The following is a 14,411-nucleotide window of genomic DNA, read 5'->3' on the forward strand; positions in this document are numbered from 1 at the left end:
AAGGTTTTACAAAATATTGATCGGGAATAAAAACTATATATATCCAAAGTTATCTTACCTGCGGTTGGGAAAGCATGTCCAGACTCCAAGAGCATATTTTCCCATCAGTTGAGATACTAATCAAATTATGAGCATTCTGTGTCCCAACAACATTTACACAGTAGACTGGGTGCTAAGAAACGTAAAATATTATCAGAAAAAAGAATGTCCAAGTAACAACCAATTCTGGTGTAATATAAACAGTAAAACACACAACTTCACCATTTAACAAAGCATAAAAAGATTGACTGCAGTACAGCACAAAGACTACTCCCCTATAAAACTAGTACTTGTTTTTCTGACAATTTGATTTTTACGAACAGCCCAGTTCTTCAGTGATAGCATCGGCAAAATACGGACATAAACATGTAAGCATTATCAATCAAGTGCACTGGACAGAGTTTCCTAGAGGTTAACTACATCTCAACAGGGAACAGTGCTTGAAGATATTTCACCCCCTACCGTGTGAGCAGCAGCTGAAAGTGGAGTTCTCTGCACTGGGGTTCTCTTATTGCTGCGATTATCCCACAGCACTATTTGGCCTGAGTATGTGCCACCAACCACCAGATTGGGATGAAATTTTGCAAAGGTAGCTGACATCACCGCTGACTGAAAAGAAAACAAACAACAAAATACACAAAACACTATCCTCGAACAACACTATGTCTGAAACTAAAGAAAACGGGACCAAATATCAGAGTAAGTAATTTTCTTAGATTTATGAGATACGCTATTTCACTGTCCAGTTACTTAAGGATTCACAAACACTTTGTGAAGCCTCAACAGTCTTTCAGTTTTAGTTCGTATTTATAAAATGAAGTTTTCCTCCTCTTTTTCTTTTGTATGTCTACATTTGTATTCCTCCTGGCATAGTTTGTTAGCAAGGGAAGGCCCAGTAACGCACAAGACACTAATAACATTTTGCCACATTCTGTGGTCATTTTCTTAGAGAATGTAAAAATCCATTTTCATACAATAAAGTTACTTTTTCAACCTGGGCTTTGGCAGTAATCTGACAATACGGGATTAAATTTTGATTCAACTACGTAATTTTCCAGAATTATGGCATTTTGAAAATAAAGTGGCTATTCCAGGCTTGGCATAATGGAAGAGATTTGCATGTTTTTACCTTTCAAAAAACTACTAGAAAACCTCCCTTTGCCTTTTTCTTGATGCGTATGTTTCTAGTTTTCATCCTTGCTCCATCTCTTCAGGCCATCTTCATTTCATTTCATTCGGTAAACTAAGCTCTAGTAGCATACAATCCCACTCAATCCCCTTAAATACAAACCTTCTTTGTGGTTCAACCATTGCACAAGAAGGTTTTCCTGTTTCCTAAATAAATTGAGTTCTCAAACCAGACTGAATCCTGACTGATGTCAGAAATTCTGAAATAGAATAATGTTTTGGAACTGAAATCCCTAGCTATCAACATCTGTTTGCAAATACATGTGGTTAAAGTGAATGCCAGCCCAATGAAATCATTATGTTGACAAGTGTAAGGAAGGTACTTGTCCTAGTTCATCAACATAAAATCTTTAGCCTCCCGAGACAGAATCATACCTGGCAGTGAAAGACATACTCTGGGGTAGTTTTCTTGTACTTCATGTTCCATACAAGGGCCACCCCATCAGGCTCATGAGGTGCATCCTCATTGTTGTTGTAAGAAGCTACAAGTAATTCTGGGTACTGTACAAGTTAAAAAAAAATCTCAAAGTAAGCAAGATGACCAGCTGATAGTCCAGACAATCCTAGAACCTTTGTTTTCTTTTGCCAAAATAGGGTTAAAAAACCCCATCAAAACCCAAAAGCCACCTTATATTATAGATAAATGAGAAATTGTCAGTTAAAACTGTAATTGTTTCAAATTTAGCTCATAAAAAAAGTATTAACATACACATTAGGGTCTTGTTCTGTCTTCCATCATAACTTGCTTTTAAATGTAAAAGACAGTACTTTTAAGTGACCTTTTTTTAGTGAGGCAACAGTTACCTCTACAGAGTAGTCCATAAACCAGAAATAAATATGCCAAGGACTTTCTTCATAATACAAACCTTTTGTTAGTTTTCACAAAAGATTAACAGCTCTTTTTACTTTTTGCAAATTACAGAGCCAGTAAGGAACACCTTTCAAAATACAGCCTGTATCAGCTGTGCTTACAGAGGGGGCAAGTGCACAGAACCAGAAGAATTTACCAAGGTAACTGCTCAACTTACCTGAGATGACCAGTCCAAACAACTGACAACACGATGCTTTGACCAACGTTCATCAAAAAACTGCCTATTTAAGGACAGTTTTGCTCCAGCTTGAATCTCTCTATAAAGGCAATTAGCAGATATTAATCTTAGATCACTTTCTCAATTACAAATACGGGACATTCACAGCAAAGCATTCAACATTCACATTACCCTTCTTTGTCTTCTAAGTCTCTTCCACTGTAGTCAAAGAAGATGTTGATTTGCTCAGAAAGGGCTCTTTCGACAATCCTTGTGGAGTGGTCAAAGAAACTTAAAAATTCTTCAGAATGCAAAATTTGTTGTTTTTCCTCTTCTGTCAGTTCATGAGGGGCAGCTGGAAAAGAATTATACAAACATTCTCTGGACTGTGTGCTTTCACCAATTCTTTCCAAGAAAGAGAAAACCATGACAAGAGTATTCATCATGATGTTGGAAAATTTGACCCCAAACCTCCATAGATTTTAAATACATTTTTACATTTTATATCTTGCTAGCTGATTGTTACAACATAAATCAAATTAATTTCAACTGAATGGGAAAAATAAAGTAACACACTTATTGATGCATTTCTTTACAGCACACTCAGGATGTCTTGAGGTGAACTGTACCTTCCTCCTCCTCCTCTTTTTTTAATGTTTTTTCCTCCTCAGGTTCAACTAATGGTTTTGGTGCAACCACATCATCTTCATCTTCCTCATCTACGGAGAAACATTATGGTGAGACTGTCAGTGTTTTTAAAGAGGAACAGTAACATTCCAGATGAATCTCAAACAAACTTATGTAAAATGGTATCACTTAGCTTAAAATGGTTATATTTGTAAAATGTAGTCCCCAGGATAACATTATCTCAAACCAAAAGATCATTGGAATGTTGTCTACACGTGGGTTTTAGTTGCACTAAATTATGTAGTTGTATAAACTGAAATAAGACACATAAGAAATTGTAAAGAATCCAAAGTGGAAATCTCTCTTACAGCATTTATGATTCCATACAAAACCATGTGGTGGATGCATGTTCTGTGTAACATACTGACACATTAATGCTGCAGAATAAAGAAAAATCAAATGTCTAAAATAGACTACAGAGCAGCTGCTTACTTTTGATCTGAAACCATCAGAGTCTAATGGGTCTTCGTGTGGCATGAAGATAGCTTACATTAGCTTTCAGGTTGCTATTCTGAGAGGCAAATTTTGCTAAAGATAATAGCAGGGAGATTACATTTTTTCTGTCATTCTAAATGCTAGTCTCATTATCTGTATCATGTTTGGCAATGAGAACTTTACAGTAAAAATGTGTTTTCCCTAATTGCAATGAATAACATAAAATGTTAATGTTCAGGAATACTGACAAGGTTTACAGCACTTTCTGCATTTCTACATTTTATTCTTTGAGTACTGTAAACCAGAAAATAACTTTAAATTACTTAGTGTTGTGGAATATGCATTTCCTGGCTTTTCTTCACCCACTTTCTACGGTAAGCTTCTGAAAAGACTATTTTTATTGGTTAAACAGCTATGTCATCTGTTTATAAGGGAATGGCAGCAAGAGTCTGCTGCATGCCTCATCACAAGTAATGAGACAGTATTCAACAGGGACTAGGCTTGTTTGTTACAGCCATCTCCCTGACCCATGTTCAAAGTTATCTAACAAAAAAGGTAAAAAAAAAAAAAAAAAAAACCATTAAAAAAAATAAATCCACATGCACACACACACACAAAAAAGGGGAAAGAAAAAAAAGGGGTGGTCAAAGGATGGGAACCAGCTGCCAAGCCATGGTCCCAGCAGCCAGGCCAGCTGACTAGATAGCAACAACCAGATGGCACTGCTAGGATTGTGTCTCTGCTATGAGGTGGCAATGGGATGGCACAACATTTTTCTGCCTGACTGCTTCCAATCATGTCTTTCCCCATTGGCAAGCCTGTGCAATTACCAGCACTCCAGGAGGTCTACAGACAAGCCTTTACCCTGCAAACAAAATACAGCTTGTAGGCCATACCAGCTGCCAAACCACACACATAGTGATAGGTTTAAAGAGGTCTGAAAATCTTTCTAACTCCATAGTATAGGCAATAAAAATATAACTGTACCTGCAGGAAAGAAAGCTTTAAATGACACTGTATAATGCACACAATAATACAAACTCCAACTTAATCAAAATGATAATGACGTATGCCAATCCTACATTACTTGAAATTGAGCGATTTTTACGTTCTGACAAGTTTACAGAACTAGGATAAATGGCATGAATGATTTCAATATATGCTCATACTTTTGAACCAAATGGTGAAGGTTAAAATCTTTCCTTTCAAGGGCCTCAATCAGCCACAAAGGAAAACAGTAATCACTGTCTTTTCAGCCAGCCCAACTGCATTTGTCAGCCCTTTCTCCGTCAATGCAGCCAGAGCAATCAACCTGCCAAACATTCAGAATGGAAAAACAATCTGAAAATACAGGGTATAATGCACCTGCCAGTGAAAATGGCCATTTCAAGAAAAGCTAGTGATCTCAGTGACCCTGCTGAGGAGGCGGTGGTGCAAAGGGGAAAGAACGCGTAAAAGAATTCTTAGTGATCTCCACTCTCTTGCACATTGACACTTCCTTACAAAGCATGCCAATTACAGCTTTTGTGCTACTTAAAAAAAATGAAAGCTTTTTTGGGCAAAATAATCACACAGGGAAAGACACTGCTCCTTTTTAGATGGATTCTCATGTACAGCGGACTGTAATCTGAAAACTGTATAACTTGCAGTAATGCTAAAGAATGGAATTCTTAATGTCAAATCACTATAGGTGTGGACACCGATTAATTAAAAAATGTAATACGAGTTAACACATTTTGAGAACAACAAATACAGCAGCACATATTCACATTACAGCTACTTGGATAAAAATCCCCCTCTTGTTCACCCTGCCAATCAATCCTGCAGATTGAAACTATGCCTTCAAATCCAGAAATTCAGTTTTGGGTCACCCTGGTTACATTATTCTAGCTTCGAAAGTCCCAAATTAGAAATTTCAGCCCAACTTCCCATTAGTCATACTACACTGATTCTAAGTACCATTTTCAGTGACAGGAGTCAAATTCTTGTCAAATGCAGATGGTCAACCCCTTAGTGCTAAGTGACCTTCTAATCTACATATTTTATTCAAAAGATCATATAGTTGATTGCTCCTGCCTTTTAATGTTGAAACATAAATGGCATATATTATAGAGCTCTAAATTCCTTCATAGTACTTTCACTGCACACAGCCAGCTGATATTACTGCATTTAAATGCAGGATACAGCACTTATTTTAATATTCTCAAAGTATCAGGCTTGAAATCGAAACATGTCATCTTACAGATTTATCTGTAACTACATAAATCGAAAACCATCTCTCTAAAGAGAAGTCATATGCAAACTTTCTCATTAAGGGATCTGGAGAAAAAAGAAAACCCACCAACCCAAAGAAAAAACAAACAAAACCCAACACAAAACAAAAAACCCCACATGTACAAGTTCTTCACCTCATTATCCAAAACTAGGATGCTTGCTCATGGAAGTTTACAATCAAAAAGGGCAGCATGAAGCTGCTGCATGACAAAAGAGGTAAGAATTTTTTGTTTTAATTGCTTCTCTTGTCTTTCCTTTACCTTGAATGTATTTAATAACAGGCCACGTGCTGGTATGTGCACGGAATTGGCATAACAATAATATATTACCTAGCAAACACTGAAAGATCGGACATACTATTTCTGAAAAAGTTCCACATTAGTAAGTCAAGAACACAGGATACAGTGGTGTACTGTAATTGTTTCAAGACAGCATTTGGAAACCTTACAGGTTCATCCTCTTTATTCATTATTAACTGTACTTACTGGAATTTTATGCCACTTCATTCATGAGAACACCAAATACAATTTCACTATTAAAAAAAGGCTGTAAGATTTAGAACTAAGTCATAGTAGGGCCATGAAGACGGGAAATGGGACTCTCTGTCACATCAACATACTGATGAGTATTCATTATAATATGCTAAGGGATTAACTCCATGATATTTCTGACAGGAGAACAGGGGATCTAAGGTTACAAACTGAGCAGTAAAGACTGCATGAAAATAGCAGCTACTTTAATAGCTACACATTTCTTGTCAATGAAGACTAAAAATGAGTTTAATGAACCACTGAATTTTTACTTTGAGTTAACATCAAAATTGTGATGTATTTTGGCAAGACAGAAAGAAAAGCAGTGCTGTAAATTAGGCTGCACCTAGCAGTAACACTATAGAGTGAAGTTCCAGTTGTCTGAGTAATCTGTTGCTGCAGAGTAGGTTAATCAAAGTTAAATCATCTGTGAAATGGGTGGCTTTTGTTAAGCCAAATGTCTTCATATCAAGTTTTCCCATCTATATTTCACTGCACATTTAAGGCATGTATAGGATAATGCATGAATATATAAGGGTCCGCTATTTCTTTTAAAAATATTAAAATGTAAAAATGCTGCATTCACTGTAACAGCATTCTAGAAGCCAATCCTATGCAGCAAATTGTTATTACTTTAAGTCAGAATTAGATGCACAAAAATGCTTAACATTTGCATTCTGTGCCTTGGAGAAAATAATTCCTCAAAGAGTGGAGCTAATGCAGTAATACCGTCTGCAGCTAGTTGTGATCACACAAACACAATATTGCAAAGCAGCACTAAATAACAAGTATCCCGTTAGCCCAGGAAAAGCCCTCATTGTGACAGCTGAGCAGAGTCATATTCCCCTATATGCCTACCTTTCTTTGGATCAACTACTATAAGAACTCGTAACATCTTTTTTGGGCATACTGGCAACTAATTTCTTTCCATATGAAAATGAACAATATGTCAGCAAATCACAAAGGAAAAGATGAAACGGTATAGGAGAAACAGTGTAGGCAAGAACTATAGATAAGAAAAAAAAGATTTATCACCAATGATTACAGTACTCTGTGTGGTGGCCAACATGGAGCCTGCAGAACATTAAGACATATACCAGAGTTCACATCTGCATTGCATCTCTGTTGCTGAAACTGCTTCTGCTGCCTGCTAGAAAGAAACGAGTGTTTGAAGGGAACACAATTCAAATGTATTTTCAGAGAGCAGATCTGAAAATCTGCTGTCTGACAGAGCACACCAAATAGAGGCCAAATAACAGCCCTAATAACCAGCTGACCCACACTAACTAAAAAAACATGTCCACCAAAATTGGACAATGAGGGAAGTAAGCAGCGGTGTTACACACAGCATCACGGGAAGTGAGAAATGGATTTAGAGAGTAGAAAAGGGGATGGCAAAACAAAGATGCTGGGGAATGGGGCACCTTAAACACAGGATGTTCATGTTATGATGGTGACAAAAGTTAAAGTGTAATGGCGAAGAGACATAGACACTTAGGCTTATTAGTTAAGAAGTAAGGGGAAACAGCACCAAGTATAGCACAACACATTAACCAAGCCAAAATTAAGTTATTTAGTTATTTGGTCCCTAAGGAAAAAAAAAAAAAAAAAAGATGGCCCTAGTTACTGTGTAACAGAATGACAAAAACTGCTCTGCTATACTCCTCTGAGCGAGGAACCATTTCATGATTTCTTTTTTTTCCCCATAATAAATACAGCTGCTACAGAGCAGTGGAGTTAGAAGACCAGGGCTATTCAAAATTCTGGAGAAACAAAAAACCACAAAAGTGTGAAAGAAAAAAAAAAGTACTGAAGACAGACATGTGTCAGTATTTTCATCAAAGCAAGAAGTTTGAGAGCACCAAGACTGCTACCCCGACACCATTTCTTACTATGGTTCTCCTTGGATACTTGTATACATGGGAACTTGAGGAAAGGGAAGCTGTGGGTTACACCCACCATAGAAAAAGCCCATAAAACAAGCATTGCAGATTTACCTTCTAAGTCTACTTTGGCTGTGGGCATCTTCCTACAAGAACTGTGAAACATGTTTACTAACTGCAATTGGGCGACATGGTCTAGGGTGAAGCACCCCTGCCCACAGCAGGGTGGTTGGAACTAGATGATCTTAAGATCCTTTCCAACCCAAACCATTCTGTGATTCTATGATAATGGGGAAATTTAATACTCCATACTATTCAAAATGCAGTGAGTGACTTCCTGTGGCAAAATACTTTCACAGAGTGAAACTGATTTCTAGGAGAGATCTTGACTTTATGGTTTTACAATATTATAAAAGTAATCAATTTTCCTAAGACAGGCAGTTTCTCGAATACTTTGAGGTCATAATAAATCAACAATTGCAGTACTGCAATAAAACAATGGAAGTTGAGAGAACCGTTAGCACGCTTAAATGCCTCCATCTCCTAAAGCAGCTGTTACATTTCAAAATTAAGAGCTGGACATTGAATAAGAGAAAGACAAAGCTATCTGCTACTTTGGACACAACACTTCAAATGGGCAGGGGTGAAGAAATGTGGAAAAGTTGTAATTCCAACAGTGATACTTTCTGTCCTAGCATGAAGAGGCTCTAGTGCCAGTAGCAATGAGGTCACATTCTAGCTCTGGCATCTAGGGCTGAATGCAAACTGGTCATTCTTTCATTACAAATGGAAAGGATCACTGGCTCAAAACAGTTGCAGTTGAGAAGCCTGGAACCTGCATGATAGTGGAGGGGAGTTATTTCATATTTGAATATTGTCTAGGAGGGTGCAACACATCTGCACTATACAGAAGCATGAACATATTAACTTAGTCTACCTCCCTTCTCTAACTATGAAATTTTCTTGGTTTTGATTTCTCAACTACTGAATGCAGTCTTCTCTATTAACTTCTGAGATAAGTGGCCTTCACATTTTAAAAGGTACTCATTATTTAACTGTTTGTTACGCTTAATCAAAATGAGCATTTCCAAAGGCCAATTTTAAGCTGAGGACATGAAATCTCCTCTGTGTAACTCACATCATTTGTGTTGCCGTATTTCCATGACAATTGGGAACTGTTCAGTTTGAAACGAGTTTACTCCTACTTCCTATCTGTCCCACCAATCAGATCACTTGCAGTCTGACTGTTCCCCAATTCATCTTACAACATAACTATATAACCATTGTGGCACACAGAAGTGGAACATAGAGGTCTGGTTTTGGTTTAGTTTGGTATTTTGCTGTCATTTTTGTTTGATTCCATGTTGTCTGCTCCCAATCAGTGTCGGCACGATTCAACCTACAGCACAAGGGGGCCTCAACATGCAGAATAACTGCACAGCATATCTAATAAAACTGTTTCTGTTTTCCTTTGCTCAAAAGCACAGCTCCAACAGCATTTTAAAATCTCAAGATATGATAATTAAGAAAGGTCCAGTCCATTTTATAAGTGTGAACACTGGATCTAACCTGAGATGCAACTTGTTGCTGTACAAGGGAGATACTGAATATTAATTGTATGTGTAAATCCAGTTGCAAGCTCAACTTTCAAGTGTACTTTGTAAGATTTTCTCTAGTTTACAGTACACTCACTAAAACAAATAAAAATCAACTTAAGATTGTGAGAAAAAAACACCAACCAATGAGATAGAATATATCCAATTTAAATTTATCTAATTGCACTCTGAAAATTCAGCATATTGCTTTTGTCAATTGTTTTAAAGACTCCAAAATCTTCTTCCCAAAACCAAATTTCTCACCTAGTGATTCTTTTTTTTTTTTTTTTTGAGGCAGGATGATTTTCTTCCTTAAGAAAACCTATGTCCCAGTTCAGCTGTCATCATAACTTGTGAACATAGAGATTGATTATGAATGTATTTAGGCAGTTTTAAGACAACCTTAAGAAGACCTTGACACTGAAATGATAAAAAAGCATCTGTAAGTTACTTTGTGAAGTACACATACATAAAATGATGATGGCCCTCAAGAAAACAGTATTATTTTTAAGGTGGAATGCATCAGGAGACAACATCTATATTGAGAGAGCTTTCTGGTCAATGCAGAAATGTAGATGACCCATCTTTCCCACTCCACTCCAGTAAACCTCAACTACAGCCTATCTAAGGAGTATGAAACTAAGACCATACAATCCAAGGCAATTTCCACTGACAGCAGGCAGCAGTAGTAAAACTCTTCAAGCACATAAATTATGAACTAAGTCTTCAGATCCCATAGATAGAGAGGAGGAAAAAATCCTGAGGGAACAGAGAAAGGAAAAGGTAAGGGCATGGGAAAAATGAAAGCAGGAAAACCCCAAATGCTTATCATCTGTCCACAGATACAGATAAAATGAAGAATGGAAAAGAAGCACAATCGGAGAAAAAGCAGAACCTCTGTTATTCTGGCTCACTAAGTAATGAAGTTTGAAACATCTGGTTTGTGCTCTGAAGACACAATGATCCCTTATACTGGATATCCAGAGGTAACAAAAGAAACTTCTCAACAGAGTGTTGTTGCAATTTACTTTCTTTTCCCTCCTCTCCTTTGCCCCCCAACTCTTCCACAGTGTCATTTCCATATAGCTAAACTTGCCAAAGTGACCTCAAGACACACCCCAGCCAAGAGCAGCATATTGATGTAGATTGGAGCAACAACAACTCTGCATCACTTGTATTCCACTTTACACTCTGTATCACTTGCATTACACTTTCAAGTAAATTATACAGTTTTCTGGAAAAAACAGCATACGATTCCAGTTGAGTATTGTCTTCATGTTTTAAAAAGTGCTTTTATCTCCTTGTATAAACACTCAAAAGTTCACATACTAAAGAGTAGGAAAATGAAAAATTATGAATGTAGAATTAGGTCCTAAAACTGCTAGCAAAGACACATACTCAAAGTCAGTCATATTAAACAACTAAGAGATTTTGCTGTAAAACTACCTACAAACTAGGTCAAGATTAGTTTTGTTATCTGCAGCGAAATTCGAGTATTTCAACATTAAAACTAAATTTATTATTCAGCTATGTTTTCTTTGGAAAAATTTCTTTTCCGAAAAGCAAACAAGTCATGACTGAAAGAAAGCATGTGTTCAGTTGCTGAGAACAGAAATGGCACAGGGTAATAAAGACATTAGTTCCTTCTTTTAAAACTCAATGTATAAGTTCCAGGTATAAAAATTCAAATTCTTAAAATGTGTGTGGAGTTAACTGCTGAGTTACCTTCAAGTAATTTATGTGTAGATTCTTAGGGATGTCATAACTGAAGGATATATACCACTTATTTATCAGCTAATTAAGCAACTATCTAATTTGAATGTTTACTAGGAGTGAGAAAATACCATGTATTAGTAATAAAGGTAATGTTAAACAAGGTGCAGAATGACAGTAACACTTAAGCAAGACTTAGATAAATTTAATAATAGAATTTATATCAATTGTCTTGCATACCAACCTTTCATTTACCTTCTTAAGCTTCAAAATCACAAGTGTTGGTTCTAATTCTGTTATTATTATAATAAAAGAAAAATTAACTTAGGTAGTAATAAGTTAGCCATTATGAATGCGTTTATGTAGCTTTAAGAGAGACCTTAAGTAGACCCTTGACACTAAAATGATGAAAAAGCATCTGTAAGTTACTTCTGTGAAGCAGACATACATAAAACAATGATGGCCCTCAGGAAAACAGTATTCACCTTCCTTTGGCTGAGCCATAACAGGTGTTTGCGTCTCCTTTGTATATGTAACAACTTCTCGAGGAGGAAAGTCAACTTGCGTAATTTTGGCCATTCCAAGTTTAACAGGTCCACGTCTAAATAAAGTTAATAGAGAAATCAGAAAAAACATTAAACATTTATGAATTAATTCACATTTTGTCTAAAAGAATACCCAAGTCATCATGTCACAGCACTGCTTAGCCAAAATCCAGTGGAAATTTAACTCTGAAGAAGTCACACAGCTATGACTAATATTTTATTATCATTATTATTTAAAATCAGCAGCTATTTATACATCTGCAACACAAAGAAAGACGTGCACATATATAAATATCTGGATTATAGGATATAATTTTAAAGTTTTGTTCTTTGTGGTTGACTAGGATACTGCTACATGTATGACATCCCTACTTTCAGTGGAAGAGATCTGCTCACAAGTCACATTTGTACAGAAATGGTCCTAGGATTTTAAAGCTTAAAAAACAGCTTAGGCATTCTGAAGGAAAAAGCACTTTTTAGTCCTTTTAACTTTGCTGCCCTTTTCTGTCTTCATCTAAGATACTATTTCGAATGCAGAACTGCAAATCTCATCTGAGACTCACACACTGACAAGTGATTTATCTGTAAAACATTACTTCAGAATCTAAGACACTGAAAACATCTGAGCTTTCTGACTTTAGCTTACGGAAGATCCTATGAACTTCCAAAACCCACAAATTAATTCAGTCATTGTAGTTTCCTACAACAGCTAATTTCAGTATGCATTGTAGTAATGCTGCAACGTTCCAAAACCAATTTACCTATATGAAATTTAATTTCTTATTATCCACCCCTCTCCTTAGATAAAAGCAAATGAAAAAATAAGAGTAACCCCTTTTGAAATGTTTTGGTGGGCTGAATCATAATTCTTATAGCACAATATAGGTTTTAGTAAATGCTTATAATGTGCTGCAGCTTTTATAAACATAAGAAAAAATGGGAGCTACTCTGTTTTTGAAATACAGTTATTCTAAGTTTTTTTTATTTTAAAGAAATTACACCTTCAAGTTTATATTTTATCAAAGAAAAACTCAAGAAAAGCACAAATAAGTAAGCTCTGTTATTAGAAATACGCATCTTATGTATATAAGTAAAACTTTCCCACTGCAAGCAAACTGCACTAAGTCTAGGGATAGTGAATTTCTGTTACTTACAGAACAGTCTTTTCACAACAACTTAAGTCTTAAAGAAAAAAGAAAAAAAGCTCTTATTATCCATAAGTACATGAAAGAGGGAATATAAGAAATCTATGCAATACCCCAGATCGGAATCAGAGTGGAGCTGAAGAACTGATGGATCAGTATCCCAATGCAGCGTCCTGATACACCAGGTTGAACAATCATGCAGCATTAGCAAAAAAGGCCAGAGATTAGTGAAGCAAATACACACTATGAAATGCTAGAGTTACAGTAAGCTTATAGTTATTTCATTGTTCACAAGAAACAAAGCAATGTAACATCAGTTAAGGGAAATTCAGCAAACATTCAGTGCAATAATACATGCAGTAAATACAAAAGTTAAAAAGCAAACACAGAATTCAGAGCTATTAGAAAAGAAATAAATTATTTCAAAAAGATTGAAAGTTAAAGATCTGCAAACAAATGTAGCATTTATGAGAGGCAAATAAAAAATATTTTGAATACTGACAAGAACCATTAAAAACTTTCTTTGAATTCCTTTTAATCTGTTCAGAGTTGTTCATGTCATATGAAGACAGATTTGTTAACGTAATGCAATCTTGCCCACAGCAGTAAATCTGTGGAGGAAACTGTCATATTGGTAAAGGAAATGAATCAACACATAAGCCTTGTGGTAGCAGGGCAAAAATGTACTTCCACTGGGATAGAGAACTGCTAGAGTTTCCAAGATGTGACACTGCAGTAATTATGGGTTAAGCACTGCCTTGGGCTTCTAAGTGTCATCTGATTTAGAGCCAACTCCATTTAAGGTATTTAAATCACTTAGAAATAGTGGGCTTTGTATTAATAACACGTTTCAAAGTCATGTATAGTAATGAACAGAATAGATCCATTTCAAGTCACTTTTGATGAGAAGAAATATGAAGAGGGAAATAAATCTTCCCTCTCCCTTCCTTTTTAGCATTCATCCCTTTTCCACAAATTTTCATTTAGTCTACTGCCTGCTACCAGGCTTAGAGAGATTTTAAAAGCAAGATTATATGAGAAATTAACAGATGAACATATGTGGGTTTTCTGAAGTTCTTAGATGCTATTGTATTTTTATAAAAATAATGTTTTATAACAAATAAAAAAATATATAATATTTTACTATGATAAGTCAATACAATGTAATTCTGCAGTTCATTCCCATACATGGTAATGTTCTTATAAACCAAGTGCAGAATTCCAAAGGTAAAGTTGATCTCAAAAGCATACAGGCAATGCCATAGAAGCTCCTAAGTATGGATGTACCACGCACTACCTTGTTCTTGTAGGAAGTATGCATTAAAATAACTAGTTACAGTTTAATTAAG

General features: G+C 36.0%; 1 protein-coding gene across 11 annotated transcripts in view; it reads right to left on the reverse strand.

Moving 5' to 3' along the window:
* The window catches only part of DYNC1I2 (dynein cytoplasmic 1 intermediate chain 2), a 30,205-nt gene that overhangs the window by 5,021 nt on the left and 10,773 nt on the right, over positions 1-14,411 (reverse strand). For 5 of the 11 annotated variants that reach the window (XM_030487529.1, XM_030487524.1, XM_030487527.1 and 2 more), the window contains exons 5-12: positions 13,176-13,235; positions 11,858-11,973; positions 2,885-2,974; positions 2,448-2,610; positions 2,256-2,355; positions 1,603-1,728; positions 502-648; positions 59-172 (exon numbers count right to left, since the gene is read on the reverse strand). In XM_030487529.1, the coding sequence (XP_030343389.1) occupies positions 59-172; positions 502-648; positions 1,603-1,728; positions 2,256-2,355; positions 2,448-2,610; positions 2,885-2,974; positions 11,858-11,973; positions 13,176-13,235 (916 nt within the window). Of the gene's footprint in view, positions 1-58; positions 173-501; positions 649-1,602; positions 1,729-2,255; positions 2,356-2,447; positions 2,611-2,884; positions 2,975-11,820; positions 11,974-13,175; positions 13,236-14,411 lie in introns of all 11 variants that reach the window. The other 6 variants (XM_030487531.1, XM_030487530.1, XM_030487528.1 and 3 more) reach the window with 3 other exon arrangements.

Source organism: Strigops habroptila, chromosome 5, assembly GCF_004027225.2.
Source record: "Strigops habroptila isolate Jane chromosome 5, bStrHab1.2.pri, whole genome shotgun sequence".
In the NCBI taxonomy this organism is placed as follows: domain Eukaryota; kingdom Metazoa; phylum Chordata; class Aves; order Psittaciformes; family Psittacidae; genus Strigops; species Strigops habroptila.